The 23,256-nt window shown below is 35.0% G+C and overlaps 2 protein-coding genes across 10 annotated transcripts in view; one reads left to right on the top strand and one right to left on the bottom strand.

Moving 5' to 3' along the window:
• Nucleotides 1–52: 52 nt before the first annotated feature.
• On the top strand, nucleotides 53–21,586 carry LOC127861960 (uncharacterized). Of its 8 annotated transcripts, none has more exons than XM_052400738.1 (10): nucleotides 53–578; nucleotides 1,198–1,837; nucleotides 7,824–7,888; nucleotides 8,897–8,944; nucleotides 9,908–9,931; nucleotides 13,232–14,811; nucleotides 15,235–15,291; nucleotides 18,372–18,476; nucleotides 19,848–19,903; nucleotides 20,152–21,586. In XM_052400738.1, the coding sequence occupies exons 2-10, from the start codon at nucleotides 1,728–1,730 to the stop codon at nucleotides 20,285–20,287; spliced, it is 2,181 nt and encodes a 726-aa protein (XP_052256698.1). In that variant the 5' UTR covers nucleotides 53–578; nucleotides 1,198–1,727; the 3' UTR covers nucleotides 20,288–21,586. The 8 variants fall into 8 exon arrangements, with proteins under 8 accessions (XP_052256698.1, XP_052256699.1, XP_052256701.1 ...); XM_052400739.1 differs by having other exon boundaries at nucleotides 1,339–1,837; XM_052400741.1 differs by having other exon boundaries at nucleotides 1,556–1,837.
• A 1,001-nt stretch (nucleotides 21,587–22,587) lies between these two features.
• The window catches only part of LOC127861961 (probable proline--tRNA ligase, mitochondrial), a 23,457-nt gene continuing 22,788 nt past the window's right edge, over nucleotides 22,588–23,256 (bottom strand). For both annotated transcript variants that reach the window (XM_052400747.1, XM_052400746.1), the window contains exon 13: nucleotides 22,588–22,826. In XM_052400747.1, the coding sequence (XP_052256707.1) occupies nucleotides 22,704–22,826 (123 nt within the window). In that variant the 3' untranslated portion in view covers nucleotides 22,588–22,703. The remainder of the gene's footprint in view (nucleotides 22,827–23,256) is intronic.

Here is a 23,256-nt window from a genome sequence, read left to right on the forward strand (position 1 = left end):
GTGCTTCATGTTAACCCGACAAATAGTCAATAGATAACATTTCCGCTGACAGTACGCCCGTTAACGCATTGCCAAATCCTTCCATCGATGTGTTTTAGATAATTTTAAAAATCCCTAATCATAACAGTCCGAAAACCGTGATAAAAGCTCTATTGGTTTTTAAAGTCTATTCGATTTAAAATTTGCGAACGACTTGAACCGATTAAATGCAAACACATGGTTAGGGTCATCACTGAATATATGCTATGATTTTATCGCAAACCTTATCACAAGTGATTTGTTTGAAATCAGTCTTTTTAAAAATGTGTAATGTGGTGTATAACAGAACACTGGGAGATGATGTATTTGTTTAAATTATAATTTACAATACGGGATAATATTTGTAGAATGCAATACTTTCTAAACAGTGCAATTAAAAGAATTTAAACTACAAGAATCTGCGCAATAACGTATTTTAACTATTTTACTATTTTAACAAGTGAGCTTAAATGTATTGCATGGGTTGAGATTGGATTGATGAACAAAAGATTCTTTTTTATGGATACTGAAAGCACTTCTACTTTTATTTAAACTGAAAGGTAAACGTTCATAAAAAATTTTGGCTTATTGTTCGTAAAATGCAAACAAATTTGTATTATCAGTAGTCACCTTCCTTCCAATATATGAGTCGTGTTCTGGGAAAACTAAGCATAATGCATGTGCGTAAAGTGTCGTCCCAGATTAGCCTGTGCAGTCCGCAGTCCGCACAGGCTAATCAGGGACGACATTTTCCGCCTTAATTGGATTTTTGAAGAGACTTCATTTAAACGAAAAATGTCATAAAAGTGGAAAGTGTCGTCCCTGATTAGCATGTGCGGACTGAACAGGCTAATCTGGGACGACACTTAACGCAAATTAATCATGCCCAGTTTTCTCAGAACACGAATCATATGTATCTGGCTGTATTTAAATAAACGCCTATGCAATGTGCATTTTAAAAGGATGTATTTTTCAATATCCCTTTGTTTTGGTCCCTTCATACGTCCTGCCGAAACACACAGAGGGACCAGTAAATAAACTTCGAAAAAAACATTTTCGCTATCTTTATAGGCACATTATTTGGAATATATGCACTAATTAACACTGAATATTTAGATAATATAAAAGTTTTAGCATGTATTTAAATATTTATTATACATTTGAAATCTGTTTGTTTAGTTCAAAGGTGGCTAATGAGGCATATTACGGCGCCCTTGAAGCTTGGAGTTGATATGACAGGCTTCAATTGAAATATCACAAAAAACCTTTCTATAGCAATATTGGTTTTGTGATGAATTTAAATTACGTTTGGTTATATAGGCCAGAAATTCGGTGTAGCGCTTTTGAAAGCAGAATACACCAATTCGAAAGGAAGTAATTATCGAGACATAAATCGTATTGGAAGATCACTTAAATGTGTTGATCTTCCCATAGTAGTGTCAAATATTTGCAGCGATATGTAAACATAAAAAAGAAGTAGTTATAACTAATTTTACAATATACATGCACACGAGGATGGACATATTTTAATTTGTAGTGAAATAAGCATGAACTAACGCGATACAATAATTCGAAACAAGACGTGTGTTTCAGGTAAGAAATTAAACACGCTAGATGGGAGAAATAAACAAAAGGCAATAGGAATTACGTTGTAAAAAAGAAGAAGCAAATGCAGTGTTGAAACATTGATTGGATTACGTAAGATAAATATGACTAGATTCGGATACCCTACGAGTGGTCCCGGAAGTACCCGGTGTTCAACCGGAAGTGTCCAGGGAAGCGCACAACCGACAAAGGATACGAAAACGACGACACCTAGGTTTGTATAGCGATTTTATGTATAAAATATCAATCGAAGAGCGATATAGTTTAAGTAATTACAGCAAATAAAAATACCACATTATTATGTTCGTCTGTAACACATTAGCTGTAAAATATATCAAACAATAATTAACAGAAAATGATTGACTTGACAAGTAATAACCTAATTACAAAGACCTAACTTGGTTTAAATTTCTGTCTGAAGATATTACTTAAATAATAATGTCGTTCAAACTGGTCGAACGGTTGGAGATCAAGCCTTCCAAAATGTTAACTTGTCAATTGGTCAATTGCGGTCAATATTGGTATCGTTGGGTTATGATCGAATTCTATTCAAGGTGCTTCAATAGAAAAGTATGTTTTCCTTTATCAAATTCTATATTATTATGAAAAGCGTATTTACCACTGCTACTTAATTACTTTGCATCCAAACACAATGATTGAATACCGAACTAAAGAAGAACTTTCATTTCTTTCTTACTACCTTTCTGTGTGGGTCATGACTTATAGAATCGAAAATGTAAATATAATAGTAAGCATTGGTAATAAATATTCTCTCATACAAAGCAAACTCTCAATAGACTAATTGAATTGACTGGGTGGTGCTGTCAACAAGTACTTGATGTACTTAACATGCTAAACACATTTTTGCATTCATGTTCAACAACAGTTAATGCTAGTTATTCCAATATCACAAGCACTTTACCCTACAGAGAAATTATAACGGGAATGTATATTGAGATGTTGTACAGTTAAAAGGACAACACGTGACCGTGGTGGTATCAATTAAATGTCTAATCAAGCTGATTGATTGTTATAAAAAAAACTGCGTTCATCCTATTCAACGGTTATGTACCAAAAGTACGAGACTGTTGGCAACATTTGGCAGTCACATGCAATGTATATATCATATACGATGTTTCCGCTAGTACTTGAGGGTTGGGGTGGGGTGGGGGTAGGGTTGTTTATTCCTTCCAATTTTATTATTTCCTCAGAAGATATCGACTGAAGTTATCGTGTGCATTTTAGCTCTAATTATTTAGGCAAAAACTCATTTTTTTGTAGAACTACTTTTTAAAAGCATAGTCATGGTGATTCAACGTCACAGCCAATCCACTTCGTACGACTTTGCGATTTTCGTTTAGTGTTTCAAACGTGTTGAACAAATGACTGACTCGATAATTTGTAAATCATAAAGAAGTAAATAAAAATAATTGAATATTATATGTGCCGCTAATCTTTTAAAAACCAAAATTTTGCGGACAATTTTCTTCGAGCGCATTGAATTTGTGAATCACATGGTCAGAGTGCACACGCTTTGTATGCGAATGTCACGAATCAAGTGCGAATCGTCGAACGACGCTGTACACACGGCATATTAGTTTCGTGATAAAATGTGTCGCGTTCTGATAAAAGTGGGCATAATGCCTGTGCGTAAAGTGTCGTCCCAGATTAGCCTGTGCAGTCCGCACAGGCTAATCAAGGACGACACTTTACGCCTAAACTTTATTTTGGTAAGGAGTGACTTCCTTGAAACTAAAATTACCTCAAAAGCGGAAAGGATCGTCCCTGATTAGCCTGTGCTTACTGCACAGGCTAATCTGGGACGACACTTTACGCACATGTGCATTAAGTCCAGTTTTCTCAGAACGCGGCTCATATTATTAATTTATTATACATTTAAATGTTATCAGCAGTCATGTATTGTGTCACATTTAAATTAATTAAGAATTAATGTAGTTATATAAATCAATAAACATACAGGTATAAAAAAACTCATTAACAACAACACCGTCTACCGACCCCATCTGTGGTTGGTCGGGTTATCGCAATCATACAATTGTTGTCGGATGGTCTGATTACCGGTATATTTGTTTCAAAAATTGCTGTTTTATAAAAATACCAACTTCATATGGGGGGGTCGTCCTTCATCGTATTAAATGTATTACAAGAAAAGAGAGTATTCGAAAAATACCTCAGAAAATACCGATAAGAATTCGAATAATCGTGAAGAGGAAAGGAACGCGATATCTTCTTATGTCAAATATCACGAAGTGTTTACTTTGGCGATATCCGCAATGATCAACGGGTGCAAATCTAACCGAAGTCACCTCACAGGAACTTCTTAATAAACCCCCAGTTATCCCCATCCATTTGCAAAACAAATAAAACAAATCTGTGTACGTCAAACGATTTGCCTAAATATTTATTTACCGCGCAATCGGTGTTTCGATAAAAAAAAATCACAAAAAATGACTCATGCTATGTCTTCTTTCACATGTTTTATCAATTGACACATTTGTTCATAACAATTCTCTCATAATCTGTTGAATACAATGGGTACCCGATAAATGGCAATGTTTGGAATGTTATAGTGAAGCGTGAACAGTCAATTTATGTGAATATTTACTAAAAGGATAATAGTAATTTTTTGCCGTGGAAGCCGTTATATCACTGTTTATTGATTCAGAAACACTTGAAAATCAACATTCGAAATAGCCAATTAGGGATTTATAGCATTCTTGTGATCAAATTCATATCAACAGACGAAATGAATGCATGTAAGCGAATTTACGACATGAACTTAATAATCAAATAATTATGCTACGTTGATAGACGTAAATATAACGGTTAAAACCACACGCACTTTTAAAATAAAAAAATGAATTATTAAAAATAATATTCTATTGACGATCATATTTTTTTATCAAGCGTTTTATATCGGACAATAAGCCACGGGTAATTGCACATGAAACAAATAATTCCTTATCAAAACGACAACGTAGTAAAATGGTCAATAAACAAGACAAGATGAAAATAATTTTGAATTTTTGCACGATTTGTCAAACAATATGTGAGTACATTTTGGTAACCTTACGTCCAATCGGGTCTATATTCTTTCAACAATATTTTCTTTCGGTAAAAACAACGGTAAAATGTAAGAAAGTATAACGCTTAATCTCCATTTATATCCTTTAAAAGTTGCTTGTTAGTCAAATGTTTGTGAAAATGCACTTCAATTTCTGATTGTTTTATAACAAAAAATAATTGCGCGATTTATTCGCCTTGTCTTGAATAGGTTAAATTTAAATTAACCTGTGCGCCTAGCTGCAATAATCTAATATATGTACCAATGGAAATGACTTTCAAACAATAAACATAAAGGACAATATATATACAAATAAGAATTACGTGTTTTAATTCTTGAACACTGTACATCCCCATAACAAAATTTATATACATATCAAGTTAATAAGTGATACCTCTATGAGATTTCAAGTGAGGCGCCGGACAAAATTTACGTACGCACATTACAAAGTGACAAAAAAAAATATGAAAGCAACTCGGCAACTTCTTGAACACCAAGTTTTTAAGTTGACATTTCTATGAGTTTTCAAGATATGACCCGGAAAGAATTAACGAACGACAGTTAATATAAACAAATTGAAGCAAGGGTATGATTCTTGTTCAATGCACACCCCCTGAGTGAGATCTATTTACCTTTGAAGAGTCAATTTTTTTTCCGATTCGTTTTTCTGGTATGCCACCATTGAAGTACAAACGATACAAAAATGGTAATAACTATAGAAATAGGTGTATGTGGGAGTGCTCTTGTGCACTGAACACCTTTTTAATGAGATCTACATGCGAACAAAGTTATACGCTTAAACCTCTTTTAGTTTTGAAGATATGCTTCGGGCGAGAAAATCTGACGAAGACGCTGACGTCAGACGGACAATCTGAAATCAGTTGCCCCTCCCTTTCCAACTTCGTTGTGCAGTGGTTATAGTGAATGCCAGTGCAAGTTGACAAGAGACAGAAACTTAAACGCTTACATTTGGGATTAATGTCGACTTTTTTGCACTGTTTGTAAGTGCGTTAAAGTGCCCATATACAGTCAATTGAAGGAATTTATACTATGTACATGTACAGTCGAAAACATGATTACAAAACTAAAATATAGGAGCGTTGTACAAAAGATGTTAACATTCGCTTCATTTTTAAAAGAATAAATTATATAACTATCGATATGTCGTTGTAAGATCTTGCCTGTTTAAATTATCACCAGCTATCATTAAATGTAGGACACTTACAATTTGGCAATGCGGTAATTTTATGTAAGAGATCAAATAATTGCTGATTTATTGGCTATCCAATTACTTGATCAGATAAGGCAATGTGATCTCCTGATAGAATACATAATATTCAACATAAGCGAAGTGCGGGCGATTAACTAGATCATATTTAATAATGAGCAGCGCTATGGGACAACGGGGGTTAATGGTTTTGCGTAAAGTGTCGTCTCAGATCAGTCTGTGCAGTCCGCATAGGCTAATCAGAGACGATACTCTCAGGGTTAATGGTATTATTCGTTGAAATGAAGTCTCTTCTAAACGAGAATACAGTTTAGAGGGAAATGTCGTCCCTGATTAGCCTGTGTGGACTGCACAGGCTAATCCGGGACGACACTACGCACATGCATTTAGCCCCGTTTTCCCAAATGTTGGCTCAAATAATCTTAGAAAAACTAAAATGTAAGTCGCTTGAAATAAAAAAAAGTATTCTCACTTGTCACAAGTTGCCATATTTTAATTATTAAAGTATTGCAAAGTATGTTTAACATTTCACGTTGATCAAGAACTTTTCCTCAACACACAAATCCGGGCTTTTAATTTAAGTTGAGAATTGCTACAAAAACTTAACGCAATGCGGCCCAGCATATGATCGCTAATATTGTTGCACGCGATTGGCAGTTTGTCACTATGTAATCAGTGTCAAGTACTGACAAATCACCGTGGTACGACGTCACTCACATCTCGATTATTAAACATAAAACTGTAGTATGCAGATTAATGGATTAAACGCACAAAAAGATTAATGATATTAAAGGGCGAAATCAAATAGATTAACGTCTTACAATCAATAATTAATAGGTATACTATAGATAAACAGGCAGTCTGATTGTATTCATGAATTCATTGATTAAGTACCGGGTATTAACACTGCAGTATATGATCCAGAAAGATGGATAACACACAAGAAAAGTGGTTTTTTTATACCGGTATTTTTTAATGATCAAATTATAATTGTGCATTTCAGTTTAAAGTGAAAATAGAAAATATCAGAACATGTTTAACATTGGAAAGGTACACTTTGTCTGTAATCAAACTCGTGGAGAAATTCAACAAACAAGTGTACATAGCGAAATGCGTGCATAATATAAATAAGCAAAAAGTTCGTAGCGATTAATAATCGTTAAAGCGAGATTAGAAAATCGAAGAGGTTAAGATAATTGCTAAAATACGCAGCCAAAAACAAAGGTTACCAACGGTTTATAAAAGATTATAGACATACGCCTTTTCATGAAAAAGAACCGTCAGTGATAAACTAAAATTTTAAGTTCTAAGTTGCATACGGAGAAAGAATAAATGGAGTACATACGAAATATTAAATGAGAGCTAGCAGCATGTGAAGAATTAAAAGCTAGTTGTATTAGTTCTATATGAGTTTGGATTGGCATAAATGTTAGCGCTTGATTAGCAAAACATGCAATGCCCATCGATCAACCTTCCAAAGGAGCCAACGTTTGCTAGGGAGAATACTTTAAGATTTACACGACAGCGGACCCGCCTATGGAAGGCAGCAGAATTCAATCTGCCCAGTGTAAAATCTAAACCTGTGGAACACAAAAAACAATCCACAAAATCTGACATAAAATCGCAACATAAAAAGGACAGCGCACCGAAAAAAATTGAAACAAGTCTACCAAATGTACTGAAAATCGATAAGTCGCATACGTTCAGTCCGTCCTTTCTTCCGACGGAAAAAACTTCGATTCGATTTTACGATTTCGATCCCCAGAAATTTAGTCTACCGGAACTTGGTCTCCAGTGCAAGATAGCGCAGTTGAAGCAAAGAAGTATTCAAGCTGAGCGCACGTTTGTACGGCAGAAAACTAATGTGAATGTTGTTTCTCACAACAGGAAACCAGAAAAGGGCAGAAAATGGTCGGTGGCGGGATGGGACGATCAGTTTAACGCGGACGATGGTGAGTGTAAATATGGTTCTAACATTAATCGTAATCATCAGCATGGTAACCACGATTAAAAAACAGTACACCGCTTTATCACTGCCAAAACCACGTCCAACACATTCAACATTCGCATCATTATCATCAGCTGTAGATTCTTTCAATTATAGTCTCTAAATCATACAATTAGCAAAACAAACGAAATCAATATAACGCTATCATTCCAAATAAATTAAAATATATTAATGAAATTAAAGACATAACTGCGTTAAGTAACGATTGCCCACGTCTTCCAGCAGAAACGTCAGTGGAGGAAATAATTGTCACTCATTATCTAGCTCATCAGCATGTATCAACTAACGTTGGTGTCAGTCGTATATCTTGAATAACAGTTTGGGAATCATTTGAGCAGTGTATTAAGCTTATCAATCAGCGTTTTAAATTATTCAAATTTATTCATATACATACCAGAGCATAGATGTTTATGAAAAGTGTAAAATAGTTTGGTTAATTAGTATCAGCAGGTGTCCGCAAACATGATCCTTTCCCAAGGGCTCGATATTTAGTCCAGATCTCGTAATAAACGAATCTACTGATAACAAATAGCACACGGATTGCACGAACATACATCAGTAAGGTCGATCGTAATGACACGTGCATACCTACTTAAATATGAAATACATTTAACAGATAAAGAATCTTATCATTTTTACACAATTACGTTTGTGAAGGTATATATTTAGTTTACAAAGAACAAATTTCAAAATTTCCTATAATTATACATATGTAATTTAATATTGACACAAGTACGGAAGCATTCGTTTATGTTTCTTTCATCTTATTTTTTTCAATTTTAGATCGTTTCTTTTACCTCTTTTTTACTATACAACACATAATATATACAGAGTATAATGAAGCAATAACTGTTTTTCATATTAATTTTTCATTCAGATCATTTTGCCATTCGTGTTAAGTTTTTAAATGTTTGTCATTCATTCGTATTTACCTGCATTATTTTATTTGTAGGAATAGTTGCATGGACAAAGCGTCAGAAGGCACTGGAGTCGAAAAGAGGTAAATATAGATTTTAATTGTAGCTCGAAAAACTGGTTGAAACCTTCTTTAGAAACCTTCTTAATATATACCCGTAAAACGATAAGCAAAAATAAAGAAATTATTTGACAAGGTCCCTTAACGTATTCTTAAACACGAAAGGTTTTATATGAAGAGTTAACAGCCGATTGATAGTTTTTAGTGCTTTTTTCCATATTTTTTCTGTCAAGCTGTTTTTTGATCGCCTTTTTATATACTGGTTTTTATATACTGGCGTAATATAAATTGTTGTTCATATGCGCGCAGCCGTTAAAAGTAAATATTAATTATTTTTTTAAATCTGTTTGGAGTAAGCCAGCGTTTGGAAATATATCCCAATATAAAAGACTAAATGTCGTTTGTTGGAAGCCATGTTCTTTTATCATTGTCAATCTTATTTAGCTCAAAATTATTCAGCCACGCTTACTAAATACGATCATAGTTTTTTTTGTGTGACCCCCACTCCCGATGGGTGATAGAAGAACATCAATTAGAGCTTCTGATTTAATATACCAGGACCCGGTTGCTCAAAAGTTTTAACGACCTATTTCAAAGTAACAACCTAGTTAAATTTAGAAATAAGACAGTTCATTTAATATGCAAGATGACGTTGTGAAAAAATACAATTATTTGATACTCGGCCGTGGTAAACAGGCCAGTTATTTTGCAACAACATGACCAAACACATTCTGCAATACCTTTATTGTTTTCAGTAAATAGGTAAATGCACATGTTTTAGAATTGTTAAAGAAACACGTGTAATTACGATTATTTTATTTCAGTTTTACTCTTTATTTGCAGTGTATCTTTTATATGTTCTTAAATTGAGGAACTGATCATGAATGTGAATTTTTGTTTGTGGAATAATTCAGTCATTACTAAAATGTGTCGTAAGAACTTTAATAAGACATGGTCCTGTTCTTGATTTGTTTTCTGCATTTGTAGACATTGCTGATAATTGGCCAGATGGTATGAATCTTCACATGTAGTTGGATTGTATGTTAGATAGAAAATATGTATTTAGTATCACTGTACTTTTATCGTAGAAAAATTTGTGTGCATACACACCGCACGTTTAATGTTGTGGCTTGTCAACTATTTATTGTTTATTTTCTTCATTTTCATTTATTTATACTATGCCATTCGGTGAAACATTTAAGTTCATCCATTAGGTAAGCAGTTTGATTTTACGAGCGTATAATATAAGGTACAATCATTGTGCACATATAATATTCAAAAGAGTATGACAAAAACACCATATATATATATATATATATTATTTGTCGTAACATTAAACATCAGATGTGGTTAGTTTGCGCTCATTAATCAATAACTTAAATACAAATTCGAGAAAAAGATGGGGTTACCTAATTTGTTTCATTCAGACATTATGACCTGAAATATGTGCATTTGTATTACAGGGAAACGATTTAAGCAGGGCATTTTCTATGCTAGCTCCGTTTGGTAAGACTATGCATTCAAAACCAATGTTGGGAGTTCGTACCCAAGCCCCGTCACATAAATTGTTTGGGATTGGTAACGAACTTATGTATACGGCGCGTTTAAATTAGTTTTGTAAAACGTCCCGGATGTCCAAGAAATTTCGGGTAGGTTAAAAATAATCCATCAAACTCAAACTATTTTCGTCTAAAATGGAATATACGCGAATCAAAGATATTAAAGTATGAATCGTCCAATGTACATCATTTCCATTGAAAAAAACAACAACACATATCATACAGTTTGCTCATTTACACTCCAGATGATCACCAAACCATCATATTCTAAGTTGTATACGTGTTATAAGGGACATGTTAAAACATAGGCATTGCTTAAATCCAACATATTATGCATATTCAATTTTAATCCACCTTTACTGTTTTATATTCTTTCATACTTTTATTTATTTTCTTCCGATTTACCCACTTGCGTGTCCCAAAAATAACTCCACCACTATATCAATCACATAACCCGCATTGTGTGAAGCTTAGTAGTGTTTATTTCCCACTACACCACGTGTTTGTATTATTAATCTCGATATGTTATTGTAGTGCTTATTATACAGGTGTTTAATTTTGTTTACTCATGTTTTTTTTTCCTAAAATATCCTATTGTGTTTAATATGCTATTAAATAACCGTAATACTTTATGCTCCCTGTATCTGGATGCGGTTGGAAGAGAGTGATTGTCTTGAATGTTCGTCCGTCCTTTGGTCTTTCTGTACGTGACAGAAAATGATGATTTCATCGTTTGTACTATTAACTATATTTCTTTCATTAGACCTTGACAAAATTCAAATGGACGATTTGTTGGTAAACTAATTTTGGGTCGGTTAGCTCCGTTGTTAGAGGGCTGTACTACATATCCGAGAATTGCGGGCTTGATCCCCAGCCCGGCCAAACAACATGTGTGGGATAGTTCTTTCTACGGCATTATCTCATACGTTTGATTCAAGAAGGGCAGTCGTCAGTCATTGGAATACGTACGTCCACTAAGTACTGTCAAACCCGGAACACAGGAAGGTGAACTGACGGCCTTGATATGACTGACATACTAGTGCAAACGACGAAATAAACAATACAACAGCAACACAACCAACTGTTTTAACCCAGTTATGCATAGCGTCTATAAAAAGTAAATGGCAAACAGCGTAGACCCAGATAAGACGCCGCATAATGCGGCGTCTCATCAGGGTCTGCGCTGTTGTCTTAAAGGAATTTCTGTACGAAATATTCTAAATTTAGAAAAAAATATACTAGACATCCCTAATTTTGGAAATAAATTTATCCAATTTAGAAGGATGGGAGAGTCCACTAGGCATAAATGGGTTAAACCAGATCTATATAACCTTTACCAGCACCATAAAACACTGACACAACTCATTGATACGCTCTAGTTGGTGTCCGTGACATACAATTGTATCCCTATCCACTAACACCACACAACGTTTAAATTTAAATGTCTTGAAAATGTGCTACCCAGTATATTTATTACGGGCGTATCTGTGTAACTTGACTGTCTGAAATAACTGGAACAAATGAAATTGGTTATGTATTTTGTTAAAGGGATCTTTTCACGCTTTGGTAAATTGACAAAATTGAAAAAAGTTGTTTCAGATTCGCAAATTTTCGTTTTAGTTATGATATTTGTGAGAAAACAGTAATACTGAACATTTACCATGGTCTAATATAGCCATTATATGCATCTTTTGACGATTTTAAAACCTAAAAATTATAAAGCGTTGCAACGCGAAACGATTGAATAATTTGGAGAGTTCTGTTTTTGTCGTTAAATTTTGTGAAACTACGAAGATTGCTTATATAAGGTATAAAATACTTCATGTATATGTACTCGGCGGAATAGCTCAGTAGCCTAAGGCGTTTTTACTTCACGACTCTGGCAGGACTCCAGGGGTCACTGGTTCGAAACCTGGTCCGGGCAATTTTCTTTTCCTTTTTTAAATTTTATTCTTGATTTTTTACTGGAGCTTTTACGATCCAATGTTTACATTTATCGATATAAAGCATTTAATGAATAAGTTAAAAACTGCCAAAATCTGTGAAAAGGCCCCTTTAATACCGTGCCTTCGATCAACGATAATGGTCAGTGTTCTAGAAATACTCATACAAAACAGAGAGGATAACGAAATGCTTTCGCTGCTATATTGAGTTATTTCATAAAAATAATGGAGCCAATGGTTAATAGGACGAGCTAGTATCGTGTGTTTGTATAAAATGTCTAATTGCCTCACTCTCCATGGGTAATAACATGACGTCTCACATAGAAAACAAACATTTCTTTCTTCAGTGTTTTTAAGTATTCAGGGTGCAGGATCACGTGACTTGCGGGGTTCACAATTGCACTTTAATTGATGTAAACACACCGGCATGTGGTGCTTTTCTTCAAATAACTTTTTAACACAGTTTTTCTTACGAATTTTAACTAGTGCATAAAAGACAATTTTTATGCTGCATATGGCAACGTGAAATAAATCCGAATTACTTTATTTAATAAACCTGTGTTCTTGGCCAAAAATTCGACGTGTAAGTTTTTAGCGGTTTGTTTACATTCTGTCCAGCCCGTGTGTAAACCTCTGTGAACCCCGTTGATTAACCTGTATTGGTTAATGTTTAAATTATCAAAAAATGTGATTGTAATAAAAATTAGTTCGATTCAATTTATTTTTCTATTTCTTAACTTATGCTTATAAGTAGTCAACGATTTTTTTTTAGGAAAAAGTGCTGCAAATACCTATGGCTTCTTTTACAGGAACCAAAAAGCACCCTGCGTCATTAGACGAGGAATGCCGCGTGTCCATACATCACAGGTGTCCAAATATAGATGACATTGACATCTTTATGAAAAGCAGTCTTCATGACGTGTACAAACCGCGAGAAAAGACGACACCGAATGTAACCAATCAGAAGACATCCAGTGTTGCGACGCTTAAATACACGAACAATGTGAGTTTGGGAACATTAATGCCGACGGAGTTCAAGGAAGATCACGGTGACAATGCGGAAGACGACGATGACAATGGTCGTCAAGCCAATACCTTCCGCGAAAACAATGTCCCTGTAAATGAGGAAACTGAGAAACGAAGCAAAAGCGTTCAGGACATTCACGCTCAAGCGAAACTTGAAAGGAGCAACACTCACATGAAAATTAAGCGTCTTCTAAAATTCTCGCGCGACAGGCGGACGACCAAGGCAGACGAAGATGATGAGGGATATTGTTCGAAAACGTCTAGCGCGGAACGGACGCAGGACGCCGTAAGCGACGGCGAGGAAAGTGGCGCCAATATAGAGCTGGAAAAAAGTAAGAATTACCGTAGCATGATGGATCTCTCTGAGCTGCCATCCAATTCTCACCATCCAGATCATTCGCGGGAAAGAGCGAGCATGAACGCTTTAAGCAAGCAGTATAGTGAAGTCCTTGCAATGAATCGCGCGAGATTCTCGTATACTCACCAGCCGCCGACCATCTGTCATCTGCCGGATCCTAATGTTGCTCTTGCGCACGATAGCCTCCGAATAGAGAGGAAAATCGAAAGCGAAGACTCCACATGGTCATATGCAAAACTTAAACGAAACAAAGAATTGAACCGTTGTTATCAACCTGAGCTATTACAGCCTACCCAGGAAAGTACTGTGTACAATATTGACAATATGAAGCCTGTCACTCTAGTCCTTAGAAAAATAACTATACAAAATTCGGAAGAAACATGCCCATTGATATATCAGACTCAAATGCAACCCATGAAAGAGAGACCCCCGGATATTCGTGACAACAGACATCCGTCCAGGAATAGTAACACTCCTAGTTTGCGTGCAGGATCTAACGTACAACGAAACATTCCCAGTCAGTCACGCGCCGGTTCAGCGATTTCACGTTCCGGGTCGTCATATTGCGGCAGCCCTACGCCGCATGCGCTTACTCCACGAGGGGTCGCTGTAGCCACCGGAATGGCGCAAACAACGCCACCTCATGGTGAAAACAAAGCCGCAAATAACAGTATTAAACCATCGCAGCAGCCGAAACAGAGTTCTCAAGTAAGAGATGTTCGTGTAGTGCATGATCCGAAACCAAAAGACGGCATGTGGTCGCAGGAATACTCCTACATTGACAGACAAACTACGAACTACAGTATAGGCGAACTACTTCCCGCTATGGATAAAAGCATTTACACGCAACACACGTGCGCGCCAAAATTCGTGACGTCAGATCATGCTTCGGGTGATACTGGTATGACGACCACTGAGATTCTGGATATGCAAAAGAACGCCATTGACGACGGATTCTTGCTCCTGAAGAAAGGAATTGACATTTTGTCCAAAGGAAATGATAAGGTAAGTAGTTGTGACACTTATTTCGCGATATTCCATTTTTGAAACGTCATGCTGAACTTGCACACAACAACCTAAATATGCACACCCTTTTACTTAAGTTGATTCAATATAACGCTTGACGCTCTTTATTTCTGTACTATTAACGTCGTTCGCAAAACGTAGAAATACTGTTAATATTTGCATAATTATTGCAAACATCTTTGGATTGAAAGGAATATAAAATATGTACAAAACGAATACAAAATTTGTTAGCGAACAATTAGTTCAACATATTTAAAATATAGGTTTAGTTAACGTTCTAATGTACACAAAACTACATGTTCTCTTTTGAAAGGTGAATAGCACCTAGGCCTCATATGTTAATCTCTTAATATATGAAAATCAATCATAAACAACATGATTATAAATGCTGTTACTTCCTAGCTGACCCCGACCAGCCAGGATTATTGGGCAGTGAGCCACAATGAGTATTACAAAAAGGTGAACTTGTTTGGAAAGGTGAAAGGCACGAGTTTAAACTTAAATGGGCGTATCCTCGGCTAATATGGTGCAATGTTAAGAACAATATAAGTTTCGATAGTACACATAAAACATACATGTACATTTAACTGTTGTTTTATATGTGACATTTGACCTCAAGAAGGCCGAAAAAGTATATGTAGGCTCAATTTCAGGTCCGTGTGCGTTCGCAAATATGTTGAGTGCCTATGTCATTAAGTACCGGTACTCGTTATTAGTATAGACTTTTTTATGTAAGCGTCGCCTGATGAGCACAAAAAATAGTGTACATAACAAACATTTAGAATATGCCAAAACTAAAATATTATTTCGAATTTTCGCCGAAAAATGACAAAAACGTGCATGCTTTCAATGTTACATCTTTATAAAATCATTTAAAATGGTTCTTAAAAATGTTTTTTTTTTGGTAGAACAATGTCATATTAGACCATCACTTATTGCAGAAAATGCTTTATTCTTTACCGCCATACGTGGCTTTGTTACAGTGACGTTTCTTAGTGTTACCTTTTATTAACCGAAAGCCTCGTCTTTGAATGAAATTTTATCCCATTAAAATAAATATTGTATTGACGAAATTTAAAGACATAGCTTGAGATTCTCATGGAACTACGGCACTAGTCGCCTAGCTTGAGATTCTCATGGAACTACGGCACTAGTCGCCTAGCTTGAGATTCTCATGGAACTACGGCACTACTACGGCACTAGTCGCCATGAGCCCTAATTTAATAAGAAAATGCTTGACACGGTGCTTATGTAGTTAGTCAGTCTTGCATTCTATAGAAAGGACGTTGTTGTTTATTTACTTATATTCCTGCAATATACTGTTAAGAAATTTAAAACCAAAACGAAAGAAAATTTAAGACTTTTTCCGCAATGCTTACTAGTGATTCACCAACAGAAAGCGCTATGCTTGGTTCACACTTCAATTAAAACGTGTCTTTTAGTTGAATAATAAGAACAGAAAACTATTAATTATGAATAACACGACCTAAACACCTTACCATGAATATAGTTTGAATACAACATTTGATCATTTCTAAAACGGCAATCTAATGTGCTCGATCGAAAAAGATTTAAAAATACAATATTATTTTGGTGACAAAAGGTGGATGTTTTATTGTATAATGACTGTTTTACTCGTTACTCGTGGTTATTAACACACAATTAACATGTCAACTTAACTACAGTGAATTTCTGAAACCTAATTGTTTAATTGAATGTTTATGTAGTTAACTCAAGTCAAACTAGGAACATTATTTGTTTGTTATTGTAAAGAAAGAATGGTTACAAGTATTTAGATCTAGCAAAAGCATTAACGTTATGAATTGGGAAAACGAAAATATTTTGATTGCTGTATATCGTTTATATTAATGTTGATGTATATACATGATTTTTTGAAGAATAGAACCTTAAAACTGTAGATTTCTTAGCTGGCCTCTCACAAGAAATGTATCTATAACAATCTATAAAACATTACACATTCAATAACTTATTAATGTCCAATATATTCTGATTTGAAAGATTAAAAAGTTTGTTTACATGGGCTAAAACATTTAGTAAAATGCCAAATTGTTGTTTATTTGATCAACATATGTTTTTTTTTAAACTTAGTGTGCCAAATATTATTTCAAAACACACGTGTCATTATATCCTATTTGAATAACGTTTATGGATTTAAAAGAACAGAGAAATACTTTCATTTTAACGGCATTTTCACAATACATTCGATTATTGTTGATACTAAATTGTAATATTGCTGAAATGCCCCTCTAAAGCTTACAAACTCTTTTATATTAATAGTTTCTATGATCCAACATACATATTACTGTAATTTAACCATTATAGTATTGGTTGTTTTTTTTTGGCAAAGTATCGTACACGGTAGTCAGGGACGTTTTTATGGAATGTTCGTGTACATGAAGTCTCTTCTAAACCAAAATGCATTCTATGTGGAAAGTGTCGTCCCTGATAATCCTATGAGGACTGCACAAGCTAATCTGGGACGACACTTTAAACACTGAACGAGGTTCATAAAAATTAAATGTTAACTATGGTGCAGGCCTTTAATCGTATCCATTATTTCAGCCATCCAAAACAAAAGCGAAAGATTCACATCTGAAGGTCTGACATTTCGTACAGGTGTGAGCACGATTGCACATTCCGCCCTATCCCTTGATTGCACACCAACACCGCACTTCCCCACCTCTATTATAATATATTTCTCGTGTATTACGCTTTTCCTATTTCGAATTATTTTTTTCCCACGCTATATTTATACTCGCAAGACGTGTGTTCATTACGAATTTAAAGTCTATACCCATTAAGTTCCCTATCACCTTTAAATTATATAGTAAAGCCTATATTTATTAAGACTAAACAGATAATGTACAGCTTTTAAGACGATTACACGTGCATTATTGTTGAAAATGTATATAACGCGCCCCGTACACACAATGTAAAGTTGTATACAAAATATTACAAATTAAATGACGTTTAGAGACTTATATATATTTGGGTTACACAAAGTGTATGCTATTACATGAACGTTGTTACATATTATCATGTACGTAACTTTATAAATACAATGGGCTGTATATTCTAATTCTCCGCAGAACGTAAACATTTGAGTTTTTGTGTAATTGCCCAATCAATCTGCTTAATATCAAATATTTGTCATTAACTTTCATGTCACATTTACCTTACTTTTACTTTTCTGAACGCATCTACTCTTTATTGCTTAATAAAACAATGTTAAATTAGTTATTTAATTTATGCCGTAACATTAACATCTTGTCTTTTTTGAGATTTGTAACTTTTTAAAAGTTGTAATTTTATATTTTTCTTATACTTTAATAAATATGCAGGTTTCAGCGTGAACAATAATTAAGCAAGTTACCTAAGACCAATAAACGTTTCGTTGATAATTCCCTTAACAAACTAAATTGGTAACAAATCACCGCTATTGTTCGTTCCACCTTATTAGTGCTCACATGGCATTGTATTCTTTTATTAACACCTTCCTTGTTCTACTGTTTTACTAGCAAACTCTCGGCCCTCCGCCGTTCCGACCTAACCAGACCCGCCACCCACTAATGCGCAGTCTCACCGTAGTTGTTAACAACCGACGGGATTTCTCGCCAAGATCTGTACGTATGCGGGTCCTCTTGTTTAATCTGTTTACCATTTTAATGTTGTTTTTTTTTAACAGATAATATGTTTCCGCAGATCATATTTGTCACTTCTTTTATACGAATATATTTTTCAAATAATAGTTTTTCACATATGATATTTTTACAGATGCAACATGTTTTTCTCAGATCATAATTTTTCACTTTTACTTTTTGTTTTTACATGTTTGACATGTTCACAGATCATTTGTTCTCATATCATATCTTTCACGGATCATTCTTTCTGTGATAATGTTGTTTCATGCATCTGTGAAGAATGAGAGTTAAGATGTCAAATTTTAAACGTGGCAAAAAACGGAACAAGATTACATAATAATAGTAGTTCAATTAATATAGATATTAAAATACAACCTTCGCAGAAAATGTAAATATTAATAATAATATTTGTGAATAATAAGACTATAGGAATGCTACGTTTACAAAGGTGGGAAAAAGATCCGTAATTTGTGAAAAAGGTTTTTGTTTAGAGCTTCGAACGATTGTGTTTACCGGTATTTTAAGCTTTTTTATGTTCCCATTTGTGGTCACTAGAACTTCAAACTCAAACATGTTGGCTTATTCGCACCGGCATGTTCAGTTTGTTTTTCCACAAACGCTTGTCAGAGACTTTTAAATAGGCGAGAAAGGTCATTACGAATTTAAAGATATTAATTGAATCTTTTACGCTTCTATAAATGACTAAATCTCAGCACGTTGTCAGCCATTTTGCGTACTGTTTAGTTGTATTCTATTGATGTATGATTACTGAGTGAAATTTCAGTTCTGCCTTTTACGTAAATTTCGTTAATAACACCAAGAAATAAAACACTAACTTAACAATAAACTAAGCCAATCCTGATGTAGCTCAGAGCATTGCTGACGAGTAAATCCTTGTATTTGTTAGAAAGCCTGTAACCAACGGATTGGAAATTAACCTTCCCCTGTGCAGGCTTGAGTCGAATGTTGACAGATCTTGTGATCATCCAGCTATATAGAATGCTAGTGTCCCTAAATGATGGCAAAATACGTATTGCTTGAAGGCAGAAGCTAATGCCTATTGAATTGTTTGTAGTTTCATGTTAATCCATCGGTAATCTTATAATGCGTTAAGAACGTAATCTGTTCAAATACATTGTTCAAATATCATTTTAACGAATATACACATTTGTAAACATGAATAATTGTAAAATGTACCATGTCAACGTTCATTCATCTGGAAACGTTAGCTGCTATGCATAGTAACGGACTTATTCCTTGGTACATATTAGTAAAAAACTATAAGTGCCAACGCTTTAAGAATACAAGCGAAACATAACAACTACATTACAGACATTATATTTTTAATTTCAGAGTTCGAATTCTGATTCTTCAAAATCTAAACCTACAAGAGTCAGCTCCGAGAAAGGGTATGCTATTTAACTATACAGTCATCTGAGATACATTTCTAACCGACTGTAACTACAAATCAATGTAAACATTTATATTGTGTATCCATTGAAAACTTGAATTACAATATCGTCGTTTTTAAAGTAGCACCGATTCGAAATAGACGTTTAATATTAGTAAACGTCTTGGACATATGACAATTTTCATTAAAATAATCTACTTGACAATAAAAAGGCCACAATAATGATTGTTTCTGTCATCGCTCTAGGTACAGTTCTGGCAACGTGGACGACGACCGGGAAACTCAGAAGAAACTTAAAGAAGCCTTCAGTCAGTTCTACAAAAATCGGCCAAAAGAGATCGGCAAGGAGTTCCGGCGCATGCAGACCATGTGGAACTCGTGACACACGTCAGCCAACGACTACGTCTTATTCGCTATATGTGGAACACGTGACATTCATCAGCCATTGACTGATACTCATTCGCTATCTTTTGATTACGTTGTACATATAAGCTATGGCTGACTGTTATTTGCATAGCGGCTCTCCGGCTAGCGGAGTGGTTAGGACACTCGCTTCTCACCTGGGCGACCAGGGCTCAAGCTCCGTTCCCGGCAACATGCGAGTTTGTTGATGGTCACCATACCGGACAGGTTGTGTTCACTCCGGCTTCCCCCATAATAGAAGACCACGCCGAAATTAAAAATCTTTCAGTAACAACGAAATAGCTGCACATTGCGGCTATAATTACCAATTTTGTCCCAACTCTCGTGAGTCTCGTAAGTTAATAAGGTAAGAGCACTGGGGCACACTTAGGGTCCAGACGTAATGTAGATTGGGGCTCGGAAAGAATCTTATTAACTTCGAAATATACAAAAATGTTCGCATTTTGTAGAACACGCGACACGCACCATTTAAGTGTTGTGTGGATCAAGTGATGCACACCATCAAAGTACTGACCCATATTACCTTTCTGGAGTACTCGTTACAAAGACCTGTCAATGACTGACAAGATACTCTGATTCTCTCCCTTTATATAACCTGACAAACATTAACCATAACTCTTCATTTCCTTTTTATGGGACACGGGACGCACACAATCTTAAAACCCGCCATTCTTCTTCTTGCGTCAGACACATCTGATCTGGTACACATTGTTACCAAAAGGTTCTTGTTTTCTTTCTAAGGATCATATACTATGAGACAAATGTCATATCAAGATCCAAGTTCCTTCTTTGTGTGTGAATATTTTACAGTGTTGTTGTTAATATTCTTAAAACAAATAACACGCGTACACTAGGAAAGACAGGAGCAATTATTGTTCTCTCTTTCAGTCACATCACCAATCCTGCACATTGGCAAAGTAGTCGGTATGGATAAAACCACAAACACACATGTTTATTGCAACAGATGAAATATCATGTTTGCGATCGAATTATACATTAACAAACGCGTGTGTCCGTCCGGAGACGTATCAAAACATGTTATTTAATAAACATTTGGTACATCTCTCACTGCCAGTATGATTCATTTCAGAAGACAATGTTGAAAAGATCATAAATCTATAGCCATTATCAATACAGAGTGTTACAAGTAGCACATAAAATTGTGCCTATTGCTCACATTTTATTATTTTAGAGGTATAAGGTACTGTTTTGTTCATGTTTTTGTTTTTATTTATATAATAAAGAATATTATTAACAATTATAACACTTTATAATATTCCATCTTCTCAAGTTTCCTAGAAAATACAGATACCATTTGCAATACTTCTTTTTAAAAAATCAATTGAGCCTTGGATCTAAAAGTATTTATCACAGTTGACTATTGAATTAATTGAAAACTTCCTTACTGCACAGAAATTTCTATAACCCTATACGTGCAAACGTATGTGGAAACCAATAGAAACATAGAATACCTGGGCTAAGCCTTAAAAAAACGAGACAACCTGTCTTGGACATCAACAAGGAAAAAACAACCAAATTTCATTGAAGTTAAAGAAGTGTACACTTCAGTATTTACCTGTGTTTATATATTTAATGTAGATTTTTATTATTTGAAGATGGTTGCTTTCATCATTCTGAGCAGGTTTTAAAGGATGTTTGTTCTTCGTATGCTTCTATGAAATAGTACAGTCAGTTTTAATATTTTAAGTTTATTTAAAACAAGGGACAAAATTGTCACCAAACCAGGTTTTCAATTTGAAAAAAAAAGTCTGATAAAGGGAGACAACTCAAACTGAACTGATTGTTTATAATTAACCCCCTTTGTTTCAAAATAAATATATTTTTAGTTTGGCGACCTTGACCTTGGAGATATTGACGTAATTCTTTCGTGCAACACACCGTCCAATGATGGTGAACAAATGTGCTAAATGATTTCAAAATGTCACAATGAATGACATAGTTATGGCCCGGACAAGGTCATTTATGGCCATTTTTGACCTTTGAACTCAAAGTGTCACCTTGACCTTGGAGATATCGACGTAATGCTTTCGTGCGACACACCGTCTAATGATGGTAAACAAATATGCCAAATGATTTTAAAATCTTACAATGAACAACAATATTATGGCCCGGAAAAGCTTGTTCTGCCCGCCCGCCAGACCGTCCAACCACCCGCCCGCCGACATTCGCCAATCTAATAACCAGTTTTTTCCTTCGGAAAACCTCTTTAAAAAATCTTACAAATACAATGCATCAACATACATGTAAAAGAATTCATTAGTGACTTTTAAAACATGACAGTTAGTTTAAACTTAACTAAAGATTTCATGTGTTAGTTGCAAATATGAGCTACTGCTGTGTTATTAATAAACTAATCAACTCAATAAACTCATGGTTTCCACTTGAGAGAGTCTGTCAGTAATCTGTTCTAATGTGAGAAACTCTGTGGTGTCTGTGCTTGTGTCTACTAACTCGTACAGCCTAGGATCTTCCAAACACTGAAACGAAGAAAAATACAAAGCTCACTTAGAACACTGGCGTATGCAAAGTTATGCAATGGAACACAAACATGCTGCAATTTTGTATGCAGAGAGCTTGGTTGGTACACATACGGAATCTTAAATTGCTTTTATGCATATCTTAAACTTCAAGCGGCCATGTTTTTCAACCAACAGGATACATTTTCAAATACACCCAAGATATCATTGAGATAAATCTTCTGACCAAGTTTCATGAAGATCGGACAATAAATGTGGCCTCTATAGTGTTAACATGGTTTTAGTATAGCCATATAAGAAAAATTCCCTGCGCCCTGGTGGCAGTGTTTTTCAACCAACCAAAACCAATTTCAAAGTCATCCAAGATATAATTGGGACAAACTTCTGACCAAGTTTTATGATTATTGGACAATAAATGTGGTCTCTAGAG

The sequence above is a fragment of the Dreissena polymorpha genome, chromosome 16, assembly GCF_020536995.1.
Source record: "Dreissena polymorpha isolate Duluth1 chromosome 16, UMN_Dpol_1.0, whole genome shotgun sequence".
NCBI classification, from domain to species: Eukaryota; Metazoa; Mollusca; class Bivalvia; order Myida; family Dreissenidae; genus Dreissena; species Dreissena polymorpha.

Excerpts from the sequence above, each read along its gene's own strand:
- LOC127861960 (XM_052400738.1), top strand. The coding sequence starts at position 1,728 with ATGACTAGATTCGGATACCCTACGAGTGGTCCCGGAAGTACCCGGTGT. Across the intron at positions 8,945-9,907 it reads GGCACTGGAGTCGAAAAGAG|ACATTGCTGATAATTGGCCA; the intron begins GTAAATATAGAT and ends CTGCATTTGTAG. Across the intron at positions 19,904-20,151 it reads AGAGTCAGCTCCGAGAAAGG|GTACAGTTCTGGCAACGTGG; the intron begins GTATGCTATTTA and ends TCATCGCTCTAG.